The sequence below is a fragment of the Syngnathoides biaculeatus genome, chromosome 22 (assembly GCF_019802595.1).
Source record: "Syngnathoides biaculeatus isolate LvHL_M chromosome 22, ASM1980259v1, whole genome shotgun sequence".
NCBI classification, from domain to species: Eukaryota; Metazoa; Chordata; class Actinopteri; order Syngnathiformes; family Syngnathidae; genus Syngnathoides; species Syngnathoides biaculeatus.
In genome coordinates, this window is record NC_084661.1 from 16,513,583 (window position 1) to 16,541,458 (window position 27,876).

General features: G+C 48.4%; 1 protein-coding gene across 1 annotated transcript; it reads right to left on the reverse strand.

Moving 5' to 3' along the window:
* Positions 1 to 87: 87 nt before the first annotated feature.
* prkcea (protein kinase C, epsilon a) lies at positions 88 to 26,669 on the reverse strand. Its single transcript, XM_061809991.1, has 15 exons — positions 25,395 to 26,669; positions 15,156 to 15,219; positions 10,738 to 10,903; positions 10,621 to 10,655; positions 10,219 to 10,307; positions 9,983 to 10,112; positions 9,682 to 9,824; positions 9,497 to 9,596; positions 7,442 to 7,659; positions 7,179 to 7,352; positions 6,902 to 7,056; positions 6,039 to 6,177; positions 5,692 to 5,880; positions 3,765 to 3,911; positions 88 to 2,565 (listed from the first exon to the last, which is right to left on the reverse strand). The coding sequence occupies exons 1-15, from the start codon at positions 25,737 to 25,739 to the stop codon at positions 2,416 to 2,418; spliced, it is 2,244 nt and encodes a 747-aa protein (XP_061665975.1). The 5' UTR covers positions 25,740 to 26,669; the 3' UTR covers positions 88 to 2,415.
* Between the last annotated feature and the right edge of the window lie 1,207 nt (positions 26,670 to 27,876).

Sequence of the window (27,876 nt, forward strand, 5' to 3'; positions counted from 1 at the left end):
TATGTGTGTGTGTGTGGAGGGGGGACCCCAAAAAAAAGAGGGGGTGGGAGTACATTCAAGCAAGGACCGACACTGTACGCGTGTGTTCATGCATACGGCGCTTCTGTATTTACAGTTCTTCACCTTTTTCCATATTTTTCGTTACAAGCTTCACTCCAAAATGAAACGAGAAGCGTTCGGAACAAACAAACGCGCTGGGGAAGGAAAAAAAAAAAGAAAAAAAGCGACGTTTCACTCTTTGAACGCGACGTGAGATTCGGCTCCATCCAGCTCGTGGTATCATATTCGGAAATGATACGGTGAATATTTATGTTTGCGTGATTTAAGAAAAAAAAAAAAAAGTGAAGTTCTGTGAATACTTTCTCGATGCACTTTTTGTGTATGTGTGTGTGTGTGTAGGAAATGTGAGGTAATTCATCTGCTGGTCCTCTCGCTCAAGCTGTAACAGACCTATAATAATATAGTTATAAGCAATACACACACACGTCCTCCAGATAATACATTTTACAATAATAATAATTATTTTTCTTTTTTTAAAAAAAAAAAAAGGAAAGAAAAAGTAAAGCAAGCAGTTTAGCTGCGGGAGAAAACACTGCTGGTAACCGTGGAAACGCTCACACGCGCACCAAATGGAAATGTACATTCAGGACAAAAAAAAAAAAAAAAAAATGGCAGCTCGTCATAATTAGTTCAATAGCCTGTGAGTGAAGCGGCACATTCGTCGTCAATCATACCGATCGAAAATGATTGCAAAAAAAAAAAATATCGGGATAATATTGAAAGCCATAAAGTAGAATCCTTTAGAGGGATATGATGGGTAGGGGGGAACGGGGGGGGGGGGGGGTTATATTGCACAAAACGGGGGTATTCAAGGCCCGGACTAGTCCACAATAAGGGCCGTTAAAAGACAAAAAAAAAAGGGGGGGGGGGGGTCGGGGTTCGTTTTGTCCATGCGTCACAAGCTTGCGGACGACAGCGACACAATACAGTCACGCGACACAAGCTAATATTTGGATTTGTATAGATATATACAGTATACAGGCAGTCCATTGCGAGAAAGAAGTGTGTGTGTGTATATATATATATATATATGTATATTGATATATACATACACACGCATAGTGCATCTGCCAAGTATTCAAAGCACTTAATTTTCCCCCCTCCCTACGTTGTTATATTACAGCCTCATTCCAAAGTTCTTCGAGATGTGAGCCATCGCTTGGCCGATTTCCTTTTATTATTATTATTTTTTAAATCTGGAGTGGCGAGCCAAAAGTTTCGCTCCAAGCGCGAGACGGCGACGGCGTATTTGACACCGGCCGACGGTTTTGCGGATGATGGATGATTTTTTTCCCCGAGAAAGATGCTTCGAGCTGCTGGTTGCCATTCCTAGTAATAGATGCTCCCTTATTATTATTATCCATCCATCCATTTCCTTACCCGCTTATCCTCACGAGGGTCGCGGGGAGTGCTGGAGCCTATCCCAGTTGTCAATGGGCAGGAGGCGGGGCACACCGTAAACTGGGTTAAGTATGTTGTATTTCTGTGCTCCCCCGAAAAAAATGCAAAACCGTAAATATGCGGGTCTCCACTGCATCAATTCGCAGGCATATATTCTTGATCCTCTGCAAAAAAAACAAAAACGATTGTATTACTCTGCCCCCTGGTGGACACAGTGCACACCAGATGGCGAAGCGCTACGCCCGTAAATTATCATTTTGTGCAATCTGTTTATTTTATCCATCCATCCATTAGCCAACCCGCTTATCCTCACAAGGGTCACGGGAGAGCAATGCGGGCGAACTACACCCTGAACTGCGCGCCAGTCGGTCGCAGGGCCGATATCGACACCATCACCGAGCGGGCATCGACCCCGCGCTGCCCGCACCAAAGGGAGACGTGTCTACCACTACACCATTTTACTTTTATGTAATTGTTATTACCATATTTTGATAAAGAACCTTCTGCACTGTGCGATTTTAGCGTTTTCTGGGGCACCGGAACTCATTTTTTTTTAAGAGAGAAAAATGATTTGAGACAAATTAAACTCAAGGCACCGAAAGGTATAAAAAGAGAAGCTCTGCAAATATTTTCCTGTTCACTTTTATAATATCAACATTTTCTGGGATGGAGAATAAAAATCCCAACTGATGCTTGTGGAATCATTTTGAAAATGATTTTTTTTTTTTCTCACGGAATTTCACTGAGCTCGGAGTAAGGCTGCGACATAAAACGTGGGAGAAGTCAAGCGCTGTCAATACTTTCCGCGTGCACCGTACGCGTGTTTTAAAGCGGGTGTGCATATTAATCATGAAATCCAGGCAACGACATTAAGAACGACGACGACGACGCAAATAAAGTAACGACGGCCTGAAAAAGTAAAGGAGTGCGAGTGTGTGTGTGTTTGTTTGCGTTTTAGGTGTGCGTCTCCTCGGGGGCGCAGTAGGAAAAGTCCTTGAACTCGTCCTGGTTGATCTGCCGGACGATGGTCTCGTCGGTGGGCGTGAGGACCGGGTCCTCCTTGGTGAAGTCCTGGTCGAAGTTGTTCACGTCGCGTTTGGTTTTCTGAGGACGGCACGCACGCGCACACGTGTTAGGGCGAGCGTTCGCAGCCTCGCTCGTGAGAAAATGAGGAAAAAAAAAAAAAAAACGTCACGAAAGGGAAGGGGGTGGCAAAAATCCGGTTGTGTGCGTTATGACATCTAGTGGTTGAACTTCAAATTGATAGAAAAAAAAAAATAGGAGCCAATCGCTCACAAAAAAAAATTACATAAAATAATTTTTTTTTAGAGTTTCAACACCCCCCCCCAAAAGAAAACACTCGGGAAAAAAACCTGAAAATGAATAAAAAATAGTGTATATACGAAATTACGAATTCTCAATAGTTCAAAATAGCAGGCAAGCGACATTAAAATAAATAAAAAGCAAAAAAATCTAAATATCTTCCTAAAAAAAATCTCAGGTTGCAAATTCAAGAAGAAAAATTAAAAAATTAAAACTTAAACCATTTTAATTAACTTACTATTTGAAAATTAAATGTTTTCTTAATTTAAAAAAATCTTAGAAAAAGAAAAAAATGAAAATATATAAAAAAGAGATCAAAAATAAAAGAGAAAATAAAGGAAGAAAAAATAAATAAAATATAAACTAGAATAGATTTGAGATGAACCCTTCAAAAACATTTTAAGAAAATTAAAACAAGCTAATATAAAATGCAGAAAAGCACTGCAAATAAAATACTAAATGTATTGTAATGTAAACACTGTAATCCAAACATCTATCCATTTTCTGAGGTGCTTATCCTCACAGGGGTAGGGGTACTGCTGGAGCCAATCCCAGCTGTTATCGGGTCGGAGCCTTGGTAAACCCCGAACTGGTCGCCAGCCAATCGCAGGGCACATAGAAACAAACGACCAATTGTACTCCCAAACACACCTAGAGGCAATTTAGAGTGTCCAATGAATGTTTTTGGGAAGTGGGAGGAAACTGGAGTGCCCACCCGGAGGAAACCCACGCAGGCACAGGGAAAACATGCAAACTTCATGTAGACGGGGCCCCGGATTTGAAACCTGGTCCTCAGAACTTTGACTCCAAGACAAGACGAGATCAAGAGCATCTGAACGCTCCCCCCAACGAGGAGGTCCCGCTTCCCTCCTTTAAAATGATCCGAATTTGACTCCCGCTTCGATCGCAGTCGGCAATTTCTCGCGAACCCGCATCGCGCGCGAAGGCGCCGGCGGCGCGGCGGCACGGCGGCTGCTCACGATGCGGGGCTTGAAGGGGGGGCGCACTTTCCTCTGTTCCAGCAGCAGCCAGTCGATCTCGCGGAAGAAGGCGTGCGTTTTGATGGCTTCCTCGCAGCCTTGGCTCACCACGCAGCCCAGACGCTTGGCCGGGTTCTTGGTCATGAACTACGAAAAGAAAAAAAAAAAAAACACTCGGCTACTTCTTCTGCACCAAAATGGCCGACAACGCAGCGTTGATCCATCGCAGATTTTGGCAAGACCGATCGTGACGAACGCGCATGCAGGATTTTGAGTGGATTGGATACACTTGAGTCAGATTTGCGGGATCATCAAACCATCAAACATCAATCATCATCATCAAAAAAAAAAAATTATAATGTAACCTTTCCATCTAGACGCTAGCTGCGCACAAAGCGGACGTCGATGGTCGGCCCCTGCTAGAGCGGATTCTGCGAACTCCCCAAGAGGACTTTGTCGGTTTTTGCAGCGCCTCTTTATCTCTTTCATCCGCCAAAACGGCGGGTGACAGAACAGGGCGCCGGTAATCGGCGCGTTTGCGGCCGGAGCGGCGTGAAGAGGCGTCTAATGAAGCGGGTCAGCCGAGGGGGCCGCCCTTTTCGCGCCGCTGAAAGCGTGCGTCGCTTTTGTCCCGCCGTCCGTTAAACGCGGCAACAGCAATTTGCGGCTCTCTGATCACGCTTTTAGTGTTGGGAACCTTTAGCTGACTTTTTTTTTTTTTTTTGGGTGAATCCTATCGAGAGCGCTTTTGAAATGTGCCGAAATGCGAATGGAGCATTTGTGCGAGTTTGGCATCGGCAGATTTGTCAATGACGGGGCAATCAATGGACACAACAGCCATCCATCCGTTTTCCTAGCCGCTTATCCTCACAAGGGTCGCGGGGAGCGCCGGAGCCTATCCCAGCTGCCAACGGGCACGAGGCAGGGAACACCCTGAACTGGTCGCCAGCCGATCGCGGGGCAAACAGCTGCACTCGCAGTCACACCTTGGGGCAATTTAGAGTGTCCAATTTATGTTCCATGCTTCTGGGATGTGGGAGGAAACCGGACTGCCCACCCGGAGGAAACCCACGCAGCAGCCACAGAGAGAACATGCAAACTCCACGCAGGAGGGATTGAACCCGGGACCTCAGAACTGTGAGGCCAACGCTTTCCAGCTGAGCCACCGTGCCTGGACACAACATTAAAACATCAAAATCGATCCGATCGTTGATATTGGGAACAACGGAAGTGTTATGCCGAATTGAGGAAAAATTGCAAATCGACAATAACAAATGAGGTTGAAAAATGAAAAATATATGTTTCATAGAAAGGGGGAAAAAAAACTGTCAAAAAGTAACCATAGTATTTTTTTTTCAACTCCAGTTCACATGGATATTTGACTTCTAAATCCGTCAATGGGAGTGAACGACTGATGATTTAAAACGTACGAGAATGATACGTTTCACAAAGAAATTTCAATTTTAAAAAACTATCTTTTTTTTTTAGAAAACTAAAGCATTTAAAAAAAAATCTAGATAAAAGCCAATAGCACAGTGGTTCAGCTGGTAAAGCGTCGGTCTCACAGTTCTGAGGACCCGGGTTCAATCCCGGCCCCACCTGTGTGGAGTTTGCATGTTCTCCCCCTGCCTGCGTGGGTTTCCTCCGGGTGGGCACTCCGGTTTCCTCCCACGTCCCATAAAACGTGCAACATGAATTGGACACTCTAAATTGCCCCAAGGTGTGATTGTGAGTGCGGCTGTTTGTCTCCAGGTGCCCTGCGATTGTCCGGCGACCATCTTCCGGGTGTAACCCCGCCTCCTGCCCGTTGACTACTGGGATAGGCTCCAGCACTCCCTGCGACCCTTGTGAGGATAAGCGGCCAAGAAAATGAATGGATGGACAAAAGAAAGAGGCCGCCCCAACAAATGAGAATTTTCGCGCGTACCGCTCGCAGGATGGACACGGCCTCCTTGCTGAGCCACACGGGGTAGAGGACGTCGTCGTGGAGGATGGACTCGAACAGGTCGTCCTCGTTGTCGGCCTCGAACGGCGGCTGGCCCGCCATCATCTCGTACATCAGGACGCCCAGCGCCCACCAGTCCACCGAGGCGCCGTACTCCAGTTCCTGCAGGATCTGACGGCAACGGCGAAACAAGACAGCTTTCAGACAAAACGGCCGACGAGCGGAAATTCTTCTTTGATCCTCGTCTCGTGGGTCTCCGTACGACGGACGCGTTCGCCCGGTTCCGTGCCCGTCGGACGTCATATCGCGGCGGATGGTGAAAAGCTCACCTCGGGGGCGATGTAGTCGGGCGTGCCGCAGAAGGTGGTGGTGGTCACGCCGTTCACGATGCCCTCTTTGCACATGCCGAAGTCGGCCAGCTTGCAGTGGCCCTCGGCGTCCAGCAGGATGTTGTCCAGCTTCAGGTCCCTGCGACAATTCAGACGTTTCATCCGCGTGATATGCGTGTACAGTGAAGAAAATAAGTATTTGGACACCCGAGAAAAGCAATTTTATTATTTGGTACAGTAGCCTTTGTTTGCAAAGCCAGAGGTCAAAGATTTCCTGTCGTTTTTCACCAGGTTTGCACACACTGCAGGAAGGGTTCCGGCCCAGTCCTCCGCGCCGATCTTCCCTAGACCAGAAAGGTTTCTGGTTTCTGGACTGTCGCTGAGAGACGCAGGAGTTTCAGCTCCCTCCAAAGATTTTCTATTGGGTTTAGGTTTGGAGACTGGCTAGGCCACGCCGGAACCTTGACTCCTTGGTTTTCCTGGCTGAGTGATTCGGGTCATTGACCCAAGACCCAGACACGACCCATCTTCAATGCTCTGACTGAAAATCTCACAATACACGGCCGCAGTCCTCATCCCGCGCAATCGTCCTGTCCCATGTGCAAAAAAAAAAAAAACCGCCCCAAAGCATGATGCTAGCACCCCTGTGCTTCACAGAAGGGACGGTGTTCTTGGGATGGAACTCATCATTTGTCCTCCTTCCTTCTTCCGTTCAAATAATTATTTTCTTCACTGTAAAACTACTGTTGCTGTTTCTGCGGGAGCGGGAGGGGTGTGACGCCAAATTTCCACGATGCGGTAGGGATTAGCGCAGTAGACAAAACAAAAAAAATATAGAAAATAATCCGTCATTGTCACGTTACCTGTAGATGACGCCGTTGCGGTGCAGGAACATGAGCGCCGACGTGACCTCGGCGGCGTAGAAGCGCGAGCGCGGCTCGTCGAACTTGCGCGAGCGCTGAATCTGGAACATCAGGTCGCCCCCGTTCACGTACTCCATGACGAAGAACAGGCGGTCCTGGAAACGCGGGGGGAAAGGCTCAAATGCAAAAAATAAAATATTGCTCGAGTCCACGGTAATCTTTCCGAATCAGTGGAACGTTTGAAGGTTAACGTGTCTTTGATGTCGGGTGATCGTACTCGAGTCTGGAAGCAGCAGTAGAGCTGCGTGAGGTAGGGATGTCGCCGGGCCAGAGCCAGGATGCGCTTCTCCGTCATGGTGCAGTCCACGTCGTCGTCTTGGAGGATGACGTCCTTCTTCAGGACCTTGACGGCGTAGACCTCCTCCGTCCCCTTCAGCTCGGCCAGCATCACCTGAAACCAGACCGCAAACGGACGAGATCCAGAATTCTTTGACCTTCGCGTCGGCCCAGTGGCTTTGCCGGCCCGTGCGGAATACGAACCTTGCCGAAGCTGCCTTTGCCGAGGACCTTGATCAGGTTGAAGTCCTTGAGGGTCCTCCTCTGGCTCTGGCCGTTCTCGCGGGCCCCCGACAAGGAGGCGGTGGACAACGAGGTGGCGGACGTGGCCGAGGAGGACGACGACGAGGACGACGACGAGTGCTGGGGTCCCTGCTGGTCCGGTGAAAGTGCGTCCTGCAGGCGGTCCAACTCCGCCAGGTCTGTGGCAAAGAACACGTTCTGGGTTGTGGGTTTGCGCTACACGTGGGGGATGCAGGGCGTGGAATCCACATTGAGAGAAATAAATAAGAACAGGAATTTAAACTGATCAAGAGCTTCGGCCTCGCAGTTCTGAGGACCGGGGTTCAAATCCCCGCCCTGCCTATAAGGAGTTTGCATGTTACCCCCGTGCCCGTGTGGGTTTTCTCCGGGAACTCCGGTTTCCTCCCACACCCCAAAAACGAACATTCATTGGGGACACGAAATTGCCCGTCGACGCGATTGCGACAGCGAATGGTTGTCTCGTTTCTGTGTGCCCTCCGATTGGCCGGCGACCGGTTCGGGGTCTACCCCGGCCTCCAGCGCTCCCGTGACCCTTGTGAGGATAAGCGGCACAGTAGAAGTAGATGGATAATGGATAGTCATTTAAAACGCAAATATAAATTCTGTATGTGTTTTATATATTTTTTAACAATTTATCTTATTTAAAATAAATCCTTAATTATGTAAGTAGATAAATGTTAGTGTAAAAAATGCTGAATGAATGCAAAAAATAATTCCTGTTTCTTTATTCATGAGTCACCTAATTTAAATCAATGAACTATTTTAAGAAAATACAAAATATTAAATACATATTTAAGATTTTTTTTGCAGATTCACACATTTTTATGTATTTATTTATTTTTATTTATGTATTTAATGAGGAAAAAACACATTTGAAAAAAAAAAAAAAAAAACAGCAGTACAAACAAAACAAAGCAAATATTAATCGGTGGGCCGCACTCACAAACAGATCGACGCACGCGTGAACGGTTTCACACTTCGTCACCGACCGGCAAGTTTTCCGTCACGGCGTCCGCGAGCCGCTTGGGAGGAAGAAAACTTTTGGGCCCCGGCAAAGTGCGAGGAGGGCGATGACTAACCGCGAGCGGCAAATGGCGGTGGGCGGCGCGTTAGAACTCCTCAGGTTGGCGCTCCGCTGGGGCCAGCCGGGCTCCTTTTCAAACTTGTTCATATTGCTATGACGGCACAGCTTGCTGGGTACAAATATTACTAAATGTTTGCGGCGCTCACGTCTTGGATGTCCGCGTCGTGCGCTTTTAGACTGAAGTGTCTTGGACAAGCTGTCTGGGATGCTTCCAGATTTAGCGTCTTTGCGGGTCTGGATTGGTCGAACGTTTCCATATTTTGTCTCTTTGATGTCACGTGTTTCTAGCTCGGTCAAGTCTTTCCAGAATTACCGTAATTTTTTCCCCTACACGCTTTCAACCCTGCGCTTTATGCGGCGATGCGGCTAATTCGTGCATTTTTTGTAACTGCTGCAAGGGGGCACTCGAGCGGAAATGGTAAGAGTGAGACCGGTGGAATACATGTGCCGAGGAAGTGACTTTTACTGGTCCGCCCCTGTAACGCGGGACAGTGTTACTGTCGTGTCTCAGTGATTTTTACCGGTATGTTTTTTTTTTTTTTTTAACCAGCCCTGTTAGCGCAGCACTAGCGTTAGCGTAAGGGAGGTGGCGCTAGTGTTAGCGCGGTGGTGCCAGCGTTAGCGCTCCGTGTACTGTTTTCTTTGTAAACATGTCGTGTTTCAATGTGGGCACTTGCGGCTTTCACACAGCTGCGGCGTATGCACGTACCAAATGGTATTTCCTTTACAAATGTACCGGGTGAGGCTTATAATCAGGTGCGGTCTGTAGGCCGCAAATTACGGGAATTACGCCTTTAGTTTTTGACTTTTGAGATTGTGTCTTTTTTGTGTTTGTGTCAGTCACGTGTTTTCTAGATGAAGTGTCTTTTTTTTTTTTTTTTTTTTAATTTCTTTTTTTGAAAGCTGCGTACCCTGCTGGGAGGGCGAGGCGGGGACAGCCGGCTGGCTGAAGCTGTCCTCGGTCTGCGAGAGCTCCGGCGGGGATTGGGGAGGGTCCTGCCCGGGCGTCAACTGCAGAAAGGAGCAACGTCGACGTTACGATTGAAAAACGTGGAACAAGTTTGCGTTTTTAGCCCACATTTCGGCTACGTTTTACCTTCCTGCGACGCTGCGCCGTGTTGGAGATCTTGTCCGGCGTGACTCCCAGGTCGGACAGAACCTTGGCGATGCCTCGGGCGTCCACGCCGCAGTTGGGGGCCACGTTTTTCTCGCAGCGCCGGTGCACGTTCATCTTACACACTTCAAACACAGAAAACCGCAAGTTGATTTTACACGGTAGATTTTTGCGTTTACCGAGTTGCGTGTTCGACCCAGACGAAGTCACGGTACGCTCGGTTACTTTGATTTGGTGTTTTTTTTTTTTTTTTTTTTTTTAAATGCGGCGGGCCCGAACTCACCCTTGCACTGCAGGCCCTGCCTCAAGAGCCCCCACAGCAGCGAGCCGCAGTGGTCGCAGAAGGTGGGCACCTTGTAGTTGTGGATGCTGAACTTGTGCGGCATGTTGACGCTGAAGCGCTGCGACCCCACCTGCAGGGGGAGACACGCGCATACACACAGGAAGACAGATGAGGTCACGCAAACCCAAGCGCTTGTACGACTAGCGCATGTTTGCGGTCCAAATGTGCCGGTTCACCTCCTCCGGGGTGTCCTCCTGCTTCTTCATGCCAGCACACTTGGTGATGATGAGCTCGTGGCAGCGCTTGTGGACGACGCACGTGCACACTGATAGGAAAAGCGGCATTCGGCGTTAGCTTGGCCAAGAAAACATCTTTTCTGGAACCTTCTTCGATGGAGTCAATCGGTGTTTCAAGTCAATAGTCAATAAGAGGTAAAGATAAGACAATATGATGATGAAATAATTGCTAGCAAATCACTGTGCACAGCACAGTAATGCTACAGCGCAGCTTTTTGCATTGCATTGTGGGAATTGGCTGCCATTTTCTGCATCAATGGAACAAAAATGAGGATGATGATGATTGAAATTCCTAAACCGAAACATTCATGAGCCGACGTTTGGCCCGAGGGAAGCGCTCACCTTGACACTGGTAGCCTTGCTTGCCCAGGACGCCCCTAAAATATCGCACAGAGGTCGCGTTAGCGTGACGTCAAGAAGATACGCAAACGTGAGCCGCGTGCGCGTTTTCGCGTGTACCAGATAAAGTCTCTGCAGTGCGAGCAGTACGTGGGCTGCCGCAGGTACGTGGCCATGAACTTGTGCCCGTTGACTTGATGGACGCGCCGGCGCACGGCGCCCTGACGTCGCCGCGGGCCGATCCGCTCGCGGAAGACGCGCTCCTCATTGTCGTTGGCTCCCGAGGCTGCGAGGAGAAAAAAAAATGGAGGACAAACAACAGGAGTTAGTCAAAAAAAATAAAATAAAAATAGATAAATAAAGATGAAATTGGGACTCTTCTGTTAGAATGATGCTGGGCAGTCACAGGCCAAAATTTACAATCTACATTTTAATATTTGTTCCATAAAACGAAAAAATGTTTTTGTTGTCTAATCTGTTAATTTTGCAGCAATTCTCTTGGCTGCACATTTTCTAGTACGTTAAGATTTTTATGGGTTTTAGATTTCAGTCCCGCGAGCTGAAGTCATGCAGACGCAAGTTGCATTATTACTGTATTATTACACTGAGGGTGTCCAAAGTCTGGTCAGGGGCCGTTTGCAGCCCGCCTGCGTATTCTAAAAATAATATTTCAACGCAGCCAACACCTAAGGGTCGTGAGAAAAAGAGAAAATGTTAAAAAATACGTGATGTGAAATATTTCTAGAAGTAAATAAAGTTCAATAAAATGATCTTTTTAAAAAGTAGAATATTACCATACACATAATACTAACGTTTCTGCTTTTTTGGGGATCATTTCACATTTGAAATTCTTTCTCACATGGGCAAAACAAACAAAAAAACATCGTTAGCCTCTCACACGCGTGAAAACATGTCACCGTTAGCATCTAATTTTTTGGTTTTTGTCAAGTTATTAGGAGTGCGGCACGGTGGATCAGCTGGTAAAGCGTAGGCCTCACAGTTCTGAGGTCCTGGGTTCAATCCCGGACCCGCGTGTGTGGCGTTTGCATGCTCTCCCCGTGCCTACGTGGGTTTCCTCCAGACACTCCGGTTTCCTCCCACATCCCAAAAACATGCAACATTAATTGGACGCTGAAAATTGCCCCTAGGTGGGATTGTTTGTCTCAATGTGCCCTGCGATTGGCTGGCGACCAGTTCGGGGTGTACCCCGCCTCCTGCTCGCTGACAGCTGAGATTGGCTCCGGCACTCCCCGCGACCCTCGTGACGATAAGCGTCAAAATAAAATGGATGGACGGATGTTATTAGGAGAGGCAAATGGATTCCAGACGGCGCACGGTTACGTGCTGTTGTACTTGCGGACTAGCGATGGTTTTTCGAAACTGCGACATAATAGCGGTGGATTTAAGAGGTGGGATTAAATCTCCACGGACGGCGCAGGTGCCAAATGCACGGCCCGCCGCCGGCTTAAGATGCTTCATCGTTTAAAGGGGGATGAGGGAGGGAGGGGGGTGTCGGTTCCCGCATGGCCGCTATTTATACCTCGACGTGTGGGCGCCGCCACAAGCGAGGATGGCGTGTTAAAGTAAAAAAAAAATAAATAAAAAAAAATGCATCCAAATAAAAATAGTCCTCCTCTGGAGCCAGGCGGGCCGGTCGGCTTCCCCGGAAGAGACGAGCGCTTTCCGAGGGCGACCTTAAGACGAGGGAACCGCCTCCGCGACGGTCCCACGCACGCCGCACGCTTCCCGGCGTCCTACTTCGCCTCCCCCGTGCGCCACCTTCGCTCCCCGGGTGAGGCGGCGATGTGCTTACTCCTCCTCAGCTCAATTACAGGCGAAATATCCAGGGAAGCGCACACGAACGCGTACGGTGCGTGCGCACGAAGAATCTCCAGAACCGACGACGGCGACGAAGCCCGTGTTACAGACGTTGCCTCGTAAATTCGACACAGCGCAGAGAAAAGCGTTACCGGCGACCTGAATAAATTTAACAGACTAAACAAATGTGTCGGACATGAACGGTGGCCAGCATGGCGCCGTTTTAAGCCACCTCACCTTTCATAAAGACCTTAAACAATAGTTGAAACTCATCGTATTATATCCGAAATGTGCAGGGCCAGTATCGGTTCCACCGCTTAAAGAGGCTTAATGTCGGAAACTGGAAAAAAAATGTACAGTATATCAAAAATGGCTTCAAAATTTTGAAAAACACTGTGGGCATGTCCACTAAATGAGTGAAGCCACACCCCCCCCCAGCAAAAAAAAAAAAAAAATGGATTCCACTTGGTCTGGCATCTTTACATACGTACGGGAATACGTCCCCGCCGGGTCGTTGCCGGGCTTTTCCGCGCTGGGACGAGAAGCGCTAGCCGCGAGCTAACGGCCCGTAATTCAGCGCTACATCGTTCTCTCATAGCGTTCGCACGTTTTATTACAAATTAATTTTTTCGACAAACGTGTCGAACGTCCTTCGAAACAAATTCCTCCTCCTTTCGGGACCTCGAAGCGACGGATCCGGCCCGGTTGAGGCGAGGTGATATTGTGCAGTGGACAAGCAGCATACGCTAAGTGTGCAAATGTATCCATGTATGTGTGTGTTTGCGAAGTTTGCGTGTGAGATTCCGGAGAGAGGGTGGAGACGGCTAAACAAGCTAAACAGGCCATCAGTGGGATCACTTTTGTTTTACATAATGCATCATCCATCTGTCCAGAACACGCACACACACACACACACACACACACACACACACACACACGTTACTGAAGACAAAAAAGGTTGATGAGGCTTAGCAAGAGGAGAGAGAGCGATCGTCGTGGCGACAGACGTTGCCGCCGCATGGTCGGCGCGCGCGCATGCGGGCGCGTGACATAGTAATAATCATTTCAGATTAAAAAAATAAATAAATACTTGGAACTAGCCTGGATGCAGATTAACTGCACGGTGGATTCTTACTGTCATGATCATAATTATTATTGTTCTTACTTTGAGGGATGCTCGCTACCGCTCTTTTTTCAAACTGATACATAGTGATGATACCATTAGTACTTTTGATACATAAAAATTCAGTTAGCACAATGGATGTCATTGTGCTGATTGAATTTTTATGTACGGTGAAGGGGCGGCACGGTGGTTCAGATGGTAAAGCGTCGGCCTCACAGTTCTGAGGTCCCGGCTTCGATCCCGGACCCGCCTCTGTGGAGATTGCATGTTCTCCCCGTGCCTGTGTAGGTTTTCTCCGGGCACTCCGGTTTCCTCCCACATCCCAAAATCATGCACCATTAATTGGACACTCTAAATTGCCCCAAGGTGTGATTGTGAGTGCGGCTGTTTGTCTCCATGTGCCCTGCGCTTGGCTGGCGACCAGTTCCGGGTGTACCCCATCTCCTAACTGTTGACAGTTGCGATAGGCTCCAGCACTCCTGCGAGCCTTGTGAGGAGAAAATGGATGGATGTGGTGGGCCGCAAACTGCCTCTAACCAGACTTTGGACACCATTAGTGTAATAACACAGTAATAATGCTACTTGCGTCTGCATGACTGAAATCGACTGACGCGGCAACATCAAAAGGCTGAAATCTAAAACCCATAAAAATCTAACGTACTGGAAGCAGTGCAGCCAGGCTCCAGCACACCCCGCAACCCTTGTGAGGATAAGGGGCTAAGAAAATGCATGTATGTATGGCGAAGAACATCGCCAATGTGTCAAACTCCTGCGGTGTAGCGCCAACTAGTGGCGAGGAGGAGGAACAGAGACCTAATTCCTTGAAATTAAGGCAGTATTGGCCTGATACCAGAACCTTGTATGTGTATTATTATTATTATTATAATTATTATTATCATCCATTTATCATGCAAACAGGGAATGAAATCACTGCCGAGAAGAGTAAAGATGGAGGAAGAGGAGGAGCGAAGGAGTGCAGACGGTCAGATGAGTTCAGATTATTCCCATCCGGCAAGAAAATGACGAAGACGAGCGAGGAAGAGGAGACGCTCACACGCGCGCACGTGCACGCAATGTACAATCCGTCCACGCATACGTATGTCTACACCCCCCACCCAGCCAGATGAACTCTGGGTGGAAGTTCAAGAGCGGGCGCGGCAGCGCAACCGCCAGGTCACGGCGCGAGTGCACGACGCCGGCGTCCCTTCGACGCGTGCGTAATCCTCCGCTGGAACCGAGCTGCTATTTTAAGACACCCCCCACCCCCCCCCCACACACCCCCCGCCCTCTTTGTCCCGTCGCCACGGTGAAGCTCCCGCTTCCTCATCCATACACATGCGCACGCTCCCGCTGGAAGCTGCCGCGTCTATTTATAGGCGTTGCGGCGCGGTCAGCCGCCGCAGGTGCAAACGCCGCTTGGACCGGGACGGCCCAGTGCCAGAAACCGCCCCCCCCCCCCCAACCCTGCCCCCGTTTCCCGGGCAAACTGTCATGTGATGGAGTGACGTCAGCGGCTGGTCCAGCGTGTGAGCGTTTGGCCGCGAGTCGTGGCTTACAGTTAGTGTATGTATCTGTGTGCGTGCGAGTGTGTCTTTACCTTCAGTGGAAGATCCAGACAGATCAATGACCACGTAGACCTTCCCCTCCGGCTCCAAGTCGATCTATGAAAACGCAGGAAAAATAAAGAAGAAAATGTGAAAAATAAAAACGGGCGGGCACGTCCAAGGACAGCCCTCTTTTACAGAATTCAAAAGAGGTGGAACACACAACGGCGTGGCGAGGAACATCCATCTTCTTTGCCGCATATCCTCACGAGGATCGCGGGGAGCGTTGGAGCCGATCCCAACTGTCAACCGGTAGGAGGCGGGTGGGGTACACCCAGAACTGGTCGCCAGCCAATCGCAGGGCACACAGAGACAAACAGCTGCCCTCGCAATCACACCTAGGGGCAATTTAGAGTGTCCGATTAATGTCGCATGTTTTTGGGTTGTGGGAGGAAAACCGGAGTGCCCGGAGGAAACCCAGACAGGCAGGGATGGGATCAAACCCGGGTCCTCAGAACTTTTACCACCTGAGTCCACCGCGAGCAACATTTAAATTCGCTTTGGTGAAAATGGATGAATTTCAGGGGGCCCGAACATGAGCCCTCCCCCTGACCTCCAAACAAGCAAAACTCATTCAGTAGCACCTCCTGAAACATGAATGTGTGTGTGTGTGTGTGTGTGTGTGGGGGGGGGGTAATCAGCCCCCAACACAACACCAGTTTGACCCATCGACGCCAAACTGGTTAAATGAGAAAAAAAAGTTTCAAAAACCCACGCCTGAAACTAGTCCATGATCATTTTGATGATTGTTTATATCACTTTAAATATATTAGGGGAGGCCTGGTGCTGCAGCTGTACAGCGTCGGATACGCAGTTCTCAGGTCCAGGGTTCAAATCCCGGCACCGCCTGTATGACTTAGAGGAGTCGTGCGGTAGGACAACGTTTAGCCGTGCTAGTTTAGGATTAGCTTGTGCACGACGAGGTCGCTTAGCAGCTAGCATACCCCGCTAGTTCCTTAGCAGTTGGGGAATGCAGGGAGGATGAATCCCTGTTTGTTTGTTTGTTTGTTTGTTTGTTTTTTAAATCAGCAAGGACAGCCATGCCATCAACACGCTTTTTCCACGGTTGGTCAGTCGCACCCCGAATGAATACAGCAATAGCGTAGCCATCATCTTTTTTTTTTTTTTTAAATAGATTTTAGCGTTAAAACTAGCGACCTTGTGAAAGCCTTACGAAACCGATACAAAATCCATCATCAAATGTGGAACTCTTTCAGTATTCTGGCCACAAAGTGTGTTTCTAAAAAAAAAACAAAAAAAAAAAACACTAAATCACCCCATCGTGCTTAAGTGTGCGATTACGAGAACAGATTAGGAACCCAAACGTTATAAAAGACGGCATCCAACCAAATTATTCAAGGCCTTATAACTTACAATTACACAGATTAGAGTTGCAGGGGAGCGGGGGCACGAGGAAAGCGAGCGTGAATATATAAAAAAAAAAAAGGGGGGGGGGGGCTTTAAATCTCTGTTTAAGCTCCGGAACAGCCGCAGATCCTCTTACGCAAGCCGCCCGCCTCGCGCATCGCCGCCGCGTGAAAGACGCGGCACACGGCTGGAAAACAAAATATGCGACGCCATAAAAACAAATTTGGTGCTCGTCGTAACGTCGCCTCGCCTGGCCCCGCCCACAAACATCCCGATCCGTAGTGGCAAAATAGCTGCAAAAAGAAAGTCCAACTTTAATTTTTCGATCACATCTGATTCGATGGTCCAGGGGTACCTAATATTGTGATCGGGATTCTTGACGCCCATCCGGTCCCCCTTGGCAACCACGCGCTAATCCTCAAGCGCGGCCTCTTGCGTAATGCAAACGCGCCCGAGATGCGTTCGCTGGCCATTTTGGAAACTACAAGCAAGCTGGCGTGATGCCTTCAGGTTCCCGTCGGGAGTCGGTAAATCTCGTCACAGCGGCAGCAAAGTGCCTCGCGTCGTCGGAAAAGTTGTTTTCGCCGCTTGAGAATTAACGGGAATAACGCTGAATTTCTAAAAGTGGATGTCGGCTCTGTATAAGGGGAAAAAATATTTTAACGACACCAAAAGAACGTTGGACCCCGATTTGTTGGGTATTCACTGGAGTATCGCTTGAAAAGGATTTGCAAATATATAATAATATTCTTTTTTTATTTACGGCTTGCACAACACTTTATCGGAAATTAGTCAGTTAGCCGCAGGAAAAGACGAAAATCACTCGACCTGGACTTGCTGCACACGCTACATGCTAGCGTCGGCCCCGCAGAGTCGCTACGTAGCCGCCCAAAGCCGCTACACACACCGCTTCAATTTATTGACGACTCTCGCACGGTCCTGGCGTTATGAAACCGATCCGTGACGTCATCTGACGACACAACTAATTGAGAAAACGCAGACAAAAACGCGGCGAACTCGGCTAGCCTGTTTTTCCGCCAGGTAGCCGTAAAGGAGGTCAACGGGAAGCCGCTGGACACCTTCGTTGGCGTCATTTTCTTCTTCTTTAGTTGACACGCACACACACACACACACCTCGACCCAGCTACGAAAGACGGAGGCGGGGCCTGGAGAATCTCGTTGGCCTCATTAATCCTGTTAGTCCAATTAGGTCGCACGTACGAGCGAGCGCAGACGGATAACTCCACAAACACGTTTGCGCGGGCCTGCGCGCACGTCTGGGTTTTCTAAAACGGATTTGGGAGCGACGGTGAAAATTAAACACAAAGAACTGTCGGAGGAGTGAGGAGACGCTGCCTCACTAGGCCACGCCCCTTAAAGGCACACATCCAACGCACTCGTCCGACACTCGCATATCTACTCTGATAACACCTCATAAAACATCTTTTTACGCAATGCAGCGCTATTTTCCCCTTCGTAAGAATAAACAACAAAAACAGTCGTGGTGGGTTTTTTGTGTGTAGGGGTGGGGGGGGGGGGCGACTGGAACAGATGAACAGCAGTTCAATTGGCTTCAATACAGAAAATGGATTTGGGTTGCAATCTTTGCCATGGAAGAAATTGAGATGGGAAGGAAAGAAGCCGCCGCACGAGCTGAACGCGACGCTAAAGCAAAAAAGCTCGCACGCGCGCCATACGCGGCGCAGACAAGGCCGGTCAAAGCGCGCATTGTATCAATCGTGCGCTAGTGGCTCGCTCGCTCACTCAGCTAGCGACCCCCCCGCGCACTCCCAAACTGACGGCGGCCCTCGGCGGAGCGTTTAGTCTCGTTGACAGGCCGCCTCCCACGTCCATCTGTCACGTTCCGCCACGGCCGTGATGACACGCTCGCACGATGACTCGCCCGCGCGCACGCGCTCGCGTGAGCGCTAGCGTGCGCGCGGGTCCGTGTGAGTACACACACACACCCGTGCCAAAAAATAATTTAAAAACAAAACATATACTAGACGCTAGTAGCCGGACCCACACACTGAAATACACGGACATGAAAATGTGACAAGAATACCTACAAGGGGCACGAAAATACACACCGGGAAAAACATATTTAGGAATATGTACAACTATTTGCGGGGGATATACACGACAGTAAATCGCAAAAATGTGCACATAATTGATGAAAATTATTCAGTAATTGCACTGGGAAAAAAATATGTCTAGTGATTTTTTTTAACCCCCACCCATATATTGAATAAACATTTTTAATGTTGCCCCCATCCTAAAAAAAAATAAAAATGATTGAATAAAAGCTGAAAAAAAATCTGCGAATAGGTGAGTTCCGCGAGTATGAGGATGAATACGCACACAACAAACAATAAACATATAACACGCAAGAAGACACACGTGTATGAAAATACACACACATGCAAGTGTACTGTACATGCGCGCTATACACACTTATGCACACAAACATATGAAAACCACCCGACCCACACACACACACACTTATGGAATATGTGAAAATACATAAACACAAATACACACAGGTGAGAACACAAACATGAAAATACACACATACACGCATTCTGTACATTTACACACATGTAGAGATCAAACCCAGACACAAACGTGAAAATACACACTTCCTGAAACTCAAAACTTGTGTGTGTGTGTGTTTTTTTGTTTTTTGTTTTTAACGGGCCCGCTTCCCCCAACACCTCGAGTGGTCCAATTGTTGGGATCCAACGCGGGCTGACTCCTGACTGCGACCCGCCGTCGTGCGACGCCGTCGAAGGGCCCCGAGGACTCGCATACTTTTTTGTGTGAATATTTACTCGCCGTTTGCGGTTCCAAGCAAAACACGGGCGGAAGCAAATCGCCGCTTGTGCGCTTTGAGCTCAAGCGGACCGGGTCGGCCCGACTCTGACGACGACCCGGCTCCCGTTGTTTCGTTGTCGTGGCTTGTCGCCGCGTCACCGACGGAAAACCGTGGAAGGCGAGCTAGCGCGGGGGTGTGGACGACCTAGCGGGAGTCACGTCAGCTCTGATTGGTTGCCAGATAAGACCCCCCCGATCAAGTGACAAAGAACGACAACGGTCAACCTTCACGCCGTTCGCCATACCGACGCTAGGTGGCTACGTGTTAGCATCGGAATGCCAGGCCGACACTATCAGCGCCGGGCTGTTTGTTTGTGTATCGTCGTCACGGCGACGAAGCATATCAAGCCCGGTCTGTGGTACTTCGCCAAACACTCGGGTCGGAAACGGCGGGGGGGGGAGGGTCGGGGGCAGCCATATGCTCTTGAAATCATATTTAAGATTTTTAATCCGACTGTTTGCTGCCACCGTTGTATTTATTTGCAATATACTTCCATCCCAGCAGATGGCGCCATCGCGCGGCTTCGGCGATCAGCACAGCTTTTGAGTAGACGGTTACGAAGAAAAATACGGGTTGAATCCCAACCTGTCACTTTGATTACGAGGGAGCGGAACATAATAGCAACACATTAAATGTCGGACAAGTTTAGGGATCTGGAACTCGAACGGGGAACGTAGAGAGCTCGTGCACGTGACGTCACCGTTTTCACGGCGCCATATTGCCGGTCAAACGGAGCTGCTCGACATTGTGGGAGACATTCAACCGGAGGAGAATATTTATATAATACCCGAGAGCTGTCGTGCTGTTGGTTGTCACAACAGACGAGACAGATATTCAAATACAAAATATTCTACGAAATACCAGCTGAAAAGACCGGAAAATATCGATGGATTTCGGCAAAATTAAACGTGATGGATGGTGCGCAAACCTGTGTAATGATCGCTAACCCTATTTCAGGTAGGAATTATTCTTCTTAATCTCAAATTACCAAAAAGTGTTTATAATGCCAAGTTGGCTCATTTGAGAACAATGCGTATTAAAAAATAAAAAAACAAAAACTGTCTGTCATGGAGGTTTACGGAGGTTAACGTGTGGCCACAACCGCTTCCGTGTACATTCCGTCGAGACGACTCCGCCCTTTTTATTTTTAATCATAGTTAATGAACTCGAGTTTGTGTAAAACCAGTGCTCATTTATTTAAATATTGGCATTTGTATTGAATACTAGCTGAAAAGATCGACGGATTCCGGCAAAGGTTAACGTGTGGCCGAACACGCTTCCGCGTTCACGAGCCGTCAAAACCGTCACTATGTGGGATTGATTCCTGATTGAGAACAGATCCAGCAACAAAGTCTTCGGATGCGTCCGGACTTTTATACGCTTTCAAAGTTTTACGTGTAAATCTCGACGATTTACTCACCAGATCCAGTTGTCCGAGACAAATTAACAGTACAATTTCGTATCGGTGAAAACATTGACTTCGGTTTTAAATATGGATCCTCTACGCCGAGTTTATCTAATTTTTCCACGTACCTTCGTTTATTTTCACCTTCTAAATGTCCGACGGTATCGGACAAGACTCCGAGCGTCGCGCTACAATACATATTTCCGTGCCGTCTCCAACCGACTTAGCATTGAGCAATGCTTAGCTTGACCTTCAATATGGCGACGTCAACAAAAGTCACGTGATTTGAGGACGTCGGTGCACGAGCTCCATAGGAGGCGGGACCTTAATGGCCGGATTTCACCCGAGCGGGTGCGTCTGTGTTCGCTGAAGGTTGGGCGCCGCGCCGCGATGGCAACACCGCCGCAGGGGGAAAGAACCTACCGGAACCGAATGTCAGACGTACGCAGGAGCGAGGGAACACCGGCACGGTATCGTGAACTTTTTCCTACGTGGTCCTGGAAGTAAACGACGACACGAAACGCGGAATGTCGAGATGGAGAGAATAAAAAAAGACGGCCCGACACTGCAGCCGTGACAAACCCCCCCCCCCTTTTTTTTTTTTTAAAACCACAAAAAGATGTTCTGGCTTCTTCTTTTTCGGCCGCCTACACGCGCACGCACGCTTTGGAGCGCTACCGTGGAATCCCGATGACAGCAAACACACCACAAGATGTCCTTCCCGGGGGGGGGAGACATCGTTAAAAAAAAAATGAGAAAAAACAAAGAACTTGCTTTTAATGATTTTTCGTCATTTGAGAGCTGGTTTTGAAACTGTTGTACCGGACTTGATGCCTGGTTTTGGTTGTAACCGTTTCAGTACTTCCTTTTGGTAGTAGCTGGCACCCGCCGGCTCATATGTAGTTTACTAGCTGGCTTTGGTACTACTTAATTTGGACCTGGGTTTTGTAGTACCGATTCGGTGCCTGGTTTTGGCAGCGCCGCTTTCGGGTACTGGGCGAGCTGATCTTGTACCTGGTTATGGAAGTACAGTATTGGCTTTGGTCCACTCCAGTGACATCATCGGTAAATTTCGGGCTAGTTTAGAACGCAGACGCTTCAAGTGCAATATGTAATGCGCATCTGCAGTACTGTACAGTATATTATATTATGTATATATTGATGTCAAACGTTATCAAAATGCAATTTCCGCACAAAACGAATAATGCGGACTAACTTTCACGGGCGCCTTTAAAGCCCCCCCCCCCGCGAAATCCCTTGTTTTCCCCTCCGTCCTCGTCTTCCTCGGCAGGTGAGAGGCGGTCACCAAGGGGACGGCCTGTCGGCGTCGCCATGGCGACGCTCCTCGCAGAGCATCTCAATTGCCGGTCGGGGCAATTAATAAGCATCAAAGCCTGGTTAATATTTCACCTGGCGGCCGGCTTGGGGGGGGGGGGGGGGAGTCTGCTGCTTGGGATGGAAAAAAAAAAAAAAAAGGAGGGAAGCTGACAACTCGGTGGGGGGGGGGTTGTCACTTTATTGGAAATTAATGTTAACTATTTTAAAATTAATTTTTAAAAACACCACGTTTTTTTTCTCAGTGCATTACTATTACTATTTTTTTTTTTTTTGCGTTTAGTGCTTATTTAAAAAAAAAAAAAAAAAAGGCGGCGGCACGGTGGATCTACTGGAAAGCGTTGGCCTCACAGTTCTGAGGTCCCGGGTTCGATCCGGGCCCCGCCTGTGTGGAGTTTTTGCATGTTCTCCCCGTGCCTGCGTGGCTTTTCTCCAGGTGGAAAATAAAATAAACAGGTGTAAATTGCATTTTCTGCGATATAAAATTAACACTCAATAAAATGTGTTCACGTGTTAATGTTCAAACATCAAAGAATCAGTACGAGCTGGTTTTACAGGTCTTGGTAGTACTGGATCTGGTTTTGGAAGTAGTATGCTCGGTTCGGGAACACACGGTTCAGAATCCAGTTGGGTGTGAACATTGGAGCAGAAATCAACATTTCATGTCAAATTTGAGCGGCCCCAAATCAATTAAGATGGCCACGAAAACCTTTCACATATCGTAAAAAAAAATAAATGAAAATTATTTGTCAGCATTCTGGCATTATTTAGATTTACGACGTCGTATTTTCGGGCGTGAAATGATATAAAGGACCGGTTACTTGCTGACTGGGCCAAATGTGTGAAGACGGGAACGGCGTGCAAACGCAGCGTCGCGGTGATGTAACGCCCGAGCGGCGAGCTCGTCAATGAGGGCCCGATCGATCGGCGGGGCGATCCATTCTGGCTGACCTCGGTTCGGACTGCTGAGCGCGCACACGCGCGGCTATTTATACGCCGACGTACGGAGCCCGAGGTTGCGTAAGCAGAACGCCGATAAACGCCGTAGCGACGCGCTTAAACATTTCCACTGGCTCGTTTCCCGATCAATCGGCCCGCAAACCGATCGATGCGATTTGTGTGCGTGTTTTCGCCGCGTTTTGTTCGCATTCGATAGACGTTGGGACGCTCCTTTGGGTGTGCGCATCTTGGCCGCCGGACGGCGATGAAATGCAAACGTGCCAAAATACATGCAGCTGGTCAAAATTGGTAAAAATAAATAAATAAATAAATCTTTCCTTGCAGAGGATAAAGAATATATGCCCGTGAGTATTGTTATGTTTCTGCATGTTTGTGTTCATATTATGCATATGACTCGTTAGTCTCATGTGTGGGGTTGAAGCATTATTCATTAGCAGCAAAATAAACTAATTTATCTCAAGAAAATGTGGGTGGTAGTTTAAAATACACAACGTTCTTTTTTTAATCTTTACTTTGACAGTAAACGTCATCTGTGAGTGTCAATAGAGAGCTTTTTTTATTAAAAATAATATTTTCGGATCTGCCAAACTGCCGGGAAGTGGCTGGAATTGCGTCCGGCGTACATTGCTCGTATCTCAAATTTTTGCTCTCACGTCAAAGCGAGACGGCGTCCCGACGGTTGCTCGACTCGAAAAACTTTTCATTTCTCGCATCTCGAAAAAAAAAAAAGAAAATCATAAATCGGGTCACTCGTATCTCAAAGCTCCGTTGTAGGAGAGTAAAGCGGGATACGAGCTTGGTCAGGCTACAAATTGGACGCAACCTATTTAATCAACTTTTTAAAAATGTCAAAAATTGGTAGATTATTTGCATTTTTTTAAATATTTTAACACACATAAAACATTAGACAAAGGTGTTTATTTTATATATTATGTATATATTTTTTTGAAATGGGGGGCAATTTTTCAACAATGGTAAAGATGAAGAGATACAAAAAGACAAAATATAAAATGGTGAAATTATTGGAAAAAGTTATTTTTAGTTTTTTTTTTATTTTAAATGAATCCCGCTTGGAATTTTATCGGTCTGGATCGAACATTTTCTTTGAATAATCAATCGGTCGATTATGTTGTTTGCCGATCAGATGAAATCGCTGGGGGTGAATGCATTCAATTTCCATCCCTTAAATATCGATTTTTATCAATTTTATCAAGGTGGCCAAATTCCAGACGTCCCCGGCAGAATTTCCCCTTTTGTCGGAACGAAGTGAGACGAGATAAAACAAAAGTGGCGGAGAGCGGTGACCGCAGGGGGGAGGGGGGGGCCGATTTGTTGGGACGGGATCACATGTTGCCGCTCGACGCGAACTCTCAGGGCCCCGAACAAACGGGCCCTTTATACGGGGCGGCGGCGTGCAGATGCGCCGTTCCGACATCACGGTACCGAGTCAAATCCAATTACATGACAAGAAACCAGAAGTAATGAAAGGAGCCTCAGTGTGTGTGTATTAAGGGGGGGGGGCGGGGGGGGGGCAGACTACAAGCGCCACGCAACCTGGACGCTCGGGAAAGAAACTCGCCGTTCCTTCCGGCCTCGGGAGGAATGCGAGGAATTGCGGAGGGAGGACCGGCGATGGAGACGGACGGGGGCCACAAGGGCGAAGATTTATATACATATAAAAAAAACACCAGAATCTAGTAGCGCTGCTCTGGTCTTTGGTTTTGGAAGTACCTAGTTCGGCAGATACATTTTGATTCATACACGACCCTATTCGGAACCTGTTTTGGCACCTGTTTTTGGTAGTAGTACAAGTACTACGTACTCTCGACACCTTTTTTTGGAAGTACCTAATATAGTACCCCGTTTTGGTGGTACCCGTTCTGGCACCAGGTTTTAGAAGCACCTAGTTTTTGAAAAGATCTAATATCGCGCCTGGTTTGGTAGTTCCTGATTTGTCAGTGGGTTCTGGTATTCCCTTTGGTTCTGGACTAAAGTTTGGTTGGTGGTACTACTCTGTTTGTTGCTGGTCTTTGTAGTACCTGATTCGGCAGTGGGTTTTAGTAGTGCCAGGTTTAGAGTCTGGTTTTGGTCACACCTGGTTCGGAACTACGCTTTGTAGCAGATTTGCCCGCATTTTGGGAGTACCTGGTACAGGACCAGGTTTTGGTTTTAGCTTAACTACTGTGGCGATACGAGTAGCCCCGACGGCGAACTAGCGAAGCCCGGAAGGACAAAGCCGCCTTTTCCACGGTCACGAGACGGCGAGAAGCCGCAGCGAAGCCGGCCTACCCAGTCCTCGTAGTGCCTGGTCCCGTTCTGCAGCAGGTCCTCCAGCTGGATGGTGCAGTTGGCCACGAAGTCGTCGTAGCCGATGGGCGCGTCGTGGAACACGGAGAGCTCCAGGCTGCGACCCTCGCGCACCTCGGTGCAGAACTCCTGGTGCCAGGCGGGGCTGTTGGTCTTGGTGCGCGTGGCCGTCTGGCCCAAGCGGGTCTGGTCCAGGTTGAGCGCCAGGTAGGGGTCCAGCAGGAAGGAGCCGCTCTTGCCCACGGCGTGGCGCAGCGCCCACGGGGTGGGCTTCAGGTCCACCGCCTCGCACACCCGCACCTTCAGGAGTCCGCTGAACACCGGCATGGCTCAGCCTTCCTTCCTTCCTCGGAACTTCTGTTTTGGGGGTGGGGGGGGGGGGGTCGTCCGAGCGGTCGGCTTCCGGGGGTGGGGGTAAAGGGTCGGGGGCGTAGGGGGCTTCACTCCACAGTGGGGCTACATCCCACAATGACGCCAGGACTCTGCAGACCTATCATGACGCTCAGGTCTGAGGATGTCAACGGTGAAGACGTCGCACTCCCACTCCCGCTTTGTTTCTTGGTGCTCAAGCGGAAACAAGGGCGGGGGACTCAAACCGGGGACGCCGACTAACGGCCTCCCGCGAGTGGGCTTCTTCTTCTTCTACGCCGCCGCCGCCGCCCCCCGAGGCCCCCCACCTATACACACACACACACACCAGTACCGCACACGACCACGGTGCGCCTCGCTCGGGCTCAGGGCTCAGGGCTCAGGGTGGGGGAGAGCGGGAGCAGCCGCGCCTAGCCATCCGGGATCGGGGCTCCGGTCTCCGGTCACCCCACCCCCCGCCCCCGCTCTGCGGGCTGTCGCTCCCCCGTCCGCCTCGAAGGATTTTAATCCGCCGCTTAAGCGCTCGGTTGACGGGGCTCGCCGCCGCGGTCCCGAACACGGCTCCGAGTCGTCCGTCGTCCGCCTGCTCCCCCCACCACCAACCCCGGCGAGCGTCTTCGCGTCCTCGGCGTTCACGAGTGCATCATTCGCGTTCGCTTCTTCGCAACCTTTCGGCTGCTTGGGTTTTTTTTTTTTGTTGTTTTTTTTTTTTATCTCTCTCCGTGTGCGTGCATGCGCGGGTGTGTGCGTGTACGTCCGAGTGTTTGTGCGTCCTTGCGCGCCGCCGCCGCTTGCTTCTGCTTCCCGTCTCCGCGCGTGCCCGCAGGAAATGCGCAAAACGCGTCACTGGCGCGCGCCCCCGCGCAGAGGAAGGCAGCGGTGGGGCGCGTTCACGCGGGAGCACTTTGCTTACAAAAAAAAAGGATTCGCGTGCACGTGAAATCAATTTTTGGGAAGGAAAACTCAAAACTTACATTTACTGAAAGAAGTCAGAATTTCACCCCAATAAAATTATAAAATAAATGTATTGCATTTACCCAAAAATGTTCAAACGTTTTGACAAATCGTGATTTTTACCAAAAAAAGTGATAATTTTATGAAAATGTTGAAGTTGAGGGAAAAAAGTAAAAAAAAAAAAAGAAATAACTATAAGAAAGTTTTCATTTTTTTGAAGTTAATTTTAAATGTTTTAAACATTCAATGTATTGATTTTTTTTGGGGGGGGTGTTGGATTAGCTTGACTTTTATATTTTCACAGTGAAGTCATTCTGTAACAAAAAAAATGCGAGCTAATGAGAATGATATTTATTGGCCAAGGTATGTTCAAAACAAGAAAATCCTCTCCGGTCGAGTCCACACACATTTTGAAAGTACCTAAATGTGTTGATTTGTGGTTCGGGTGTCTGTACTTTACTTGTGTATTTATTTTGGCTGACATTTTAAATTCCTACATTAAAAAAAAAAGATATCCAAACACGCTTTTGGCACCGGCCTCTGAAAATTAATTCGTAAGATTAGAACGTGGCTAACAAACTTTGTTACTAGTTGGGCTAGTATTGAATTCGGAATGTACGAACGTGAAAACAAAAATGTTCGCCAAAACAACTGCAAAAGATGGCAGCGTTGAAAAATTGGCTCACTGCGACCTCTGCTGGCGGTACAGGCGCGTCGCGGAAGTTAATGACGAAGTTCGCCGGATGTGACGTCAGACAATAGCGCGTTGTGTTCACAGACACTCGGGGGAAAAGGTTACTTTCGTCGTAATGCGATATGACGAAAGTGTGCGAGGTTTACTGAGACGTGAGGAAAAACAGTACCACGAAAAGAAATTCCCAAGATATCTGTGACGTCAAAAGTGTGGTGGCTTGACTGACATCTCGGAAATTACGCTTGAGCCAGAAAAAAAAAAAAAACATTTAGTAGCTGGATATGTTGGTAGACACAAATTCGGTATGTTCGCGATACCTCGGAATTTTTCATACCAGTAAAACATTTATGTCGGTTCCTGCATGACGCGATCATGAAAAAGAATTGCTATCATTGATTAAATTACAAAAATCTGATTTTTTTTTTTTTTTTTTTGGTCAGGTAGTCC

What these genes read in the sequence shown, in the direction of transcription:
- prkcea (XM_061809991.1), bottom strand. Translation starts at nt 25,739, where the DNA reads ATGCCGGTGTTCAGCGGACTCCTGAAGGTGCGGGTGTGCGAGGCGGTG. An exon ending in AGGAGGACACCCCGGAGGAG is followed by an intron (nt 10,113 to 10,218) that starts GTGAACCGGCAC and finishes CTCCCCCTGCAG; the next exon opens with GTGGGGTCGCAGCGCTTCAG. An exon ending in CCGTGTCCATCCTGCGAGCG is followed by an intron (nt 3,912 to 5,691) that starts GTACGCGCGAAA and finishes TTCTTTTCGTAG; the next exon opens with TTCATGACCAAGAACCCGGC.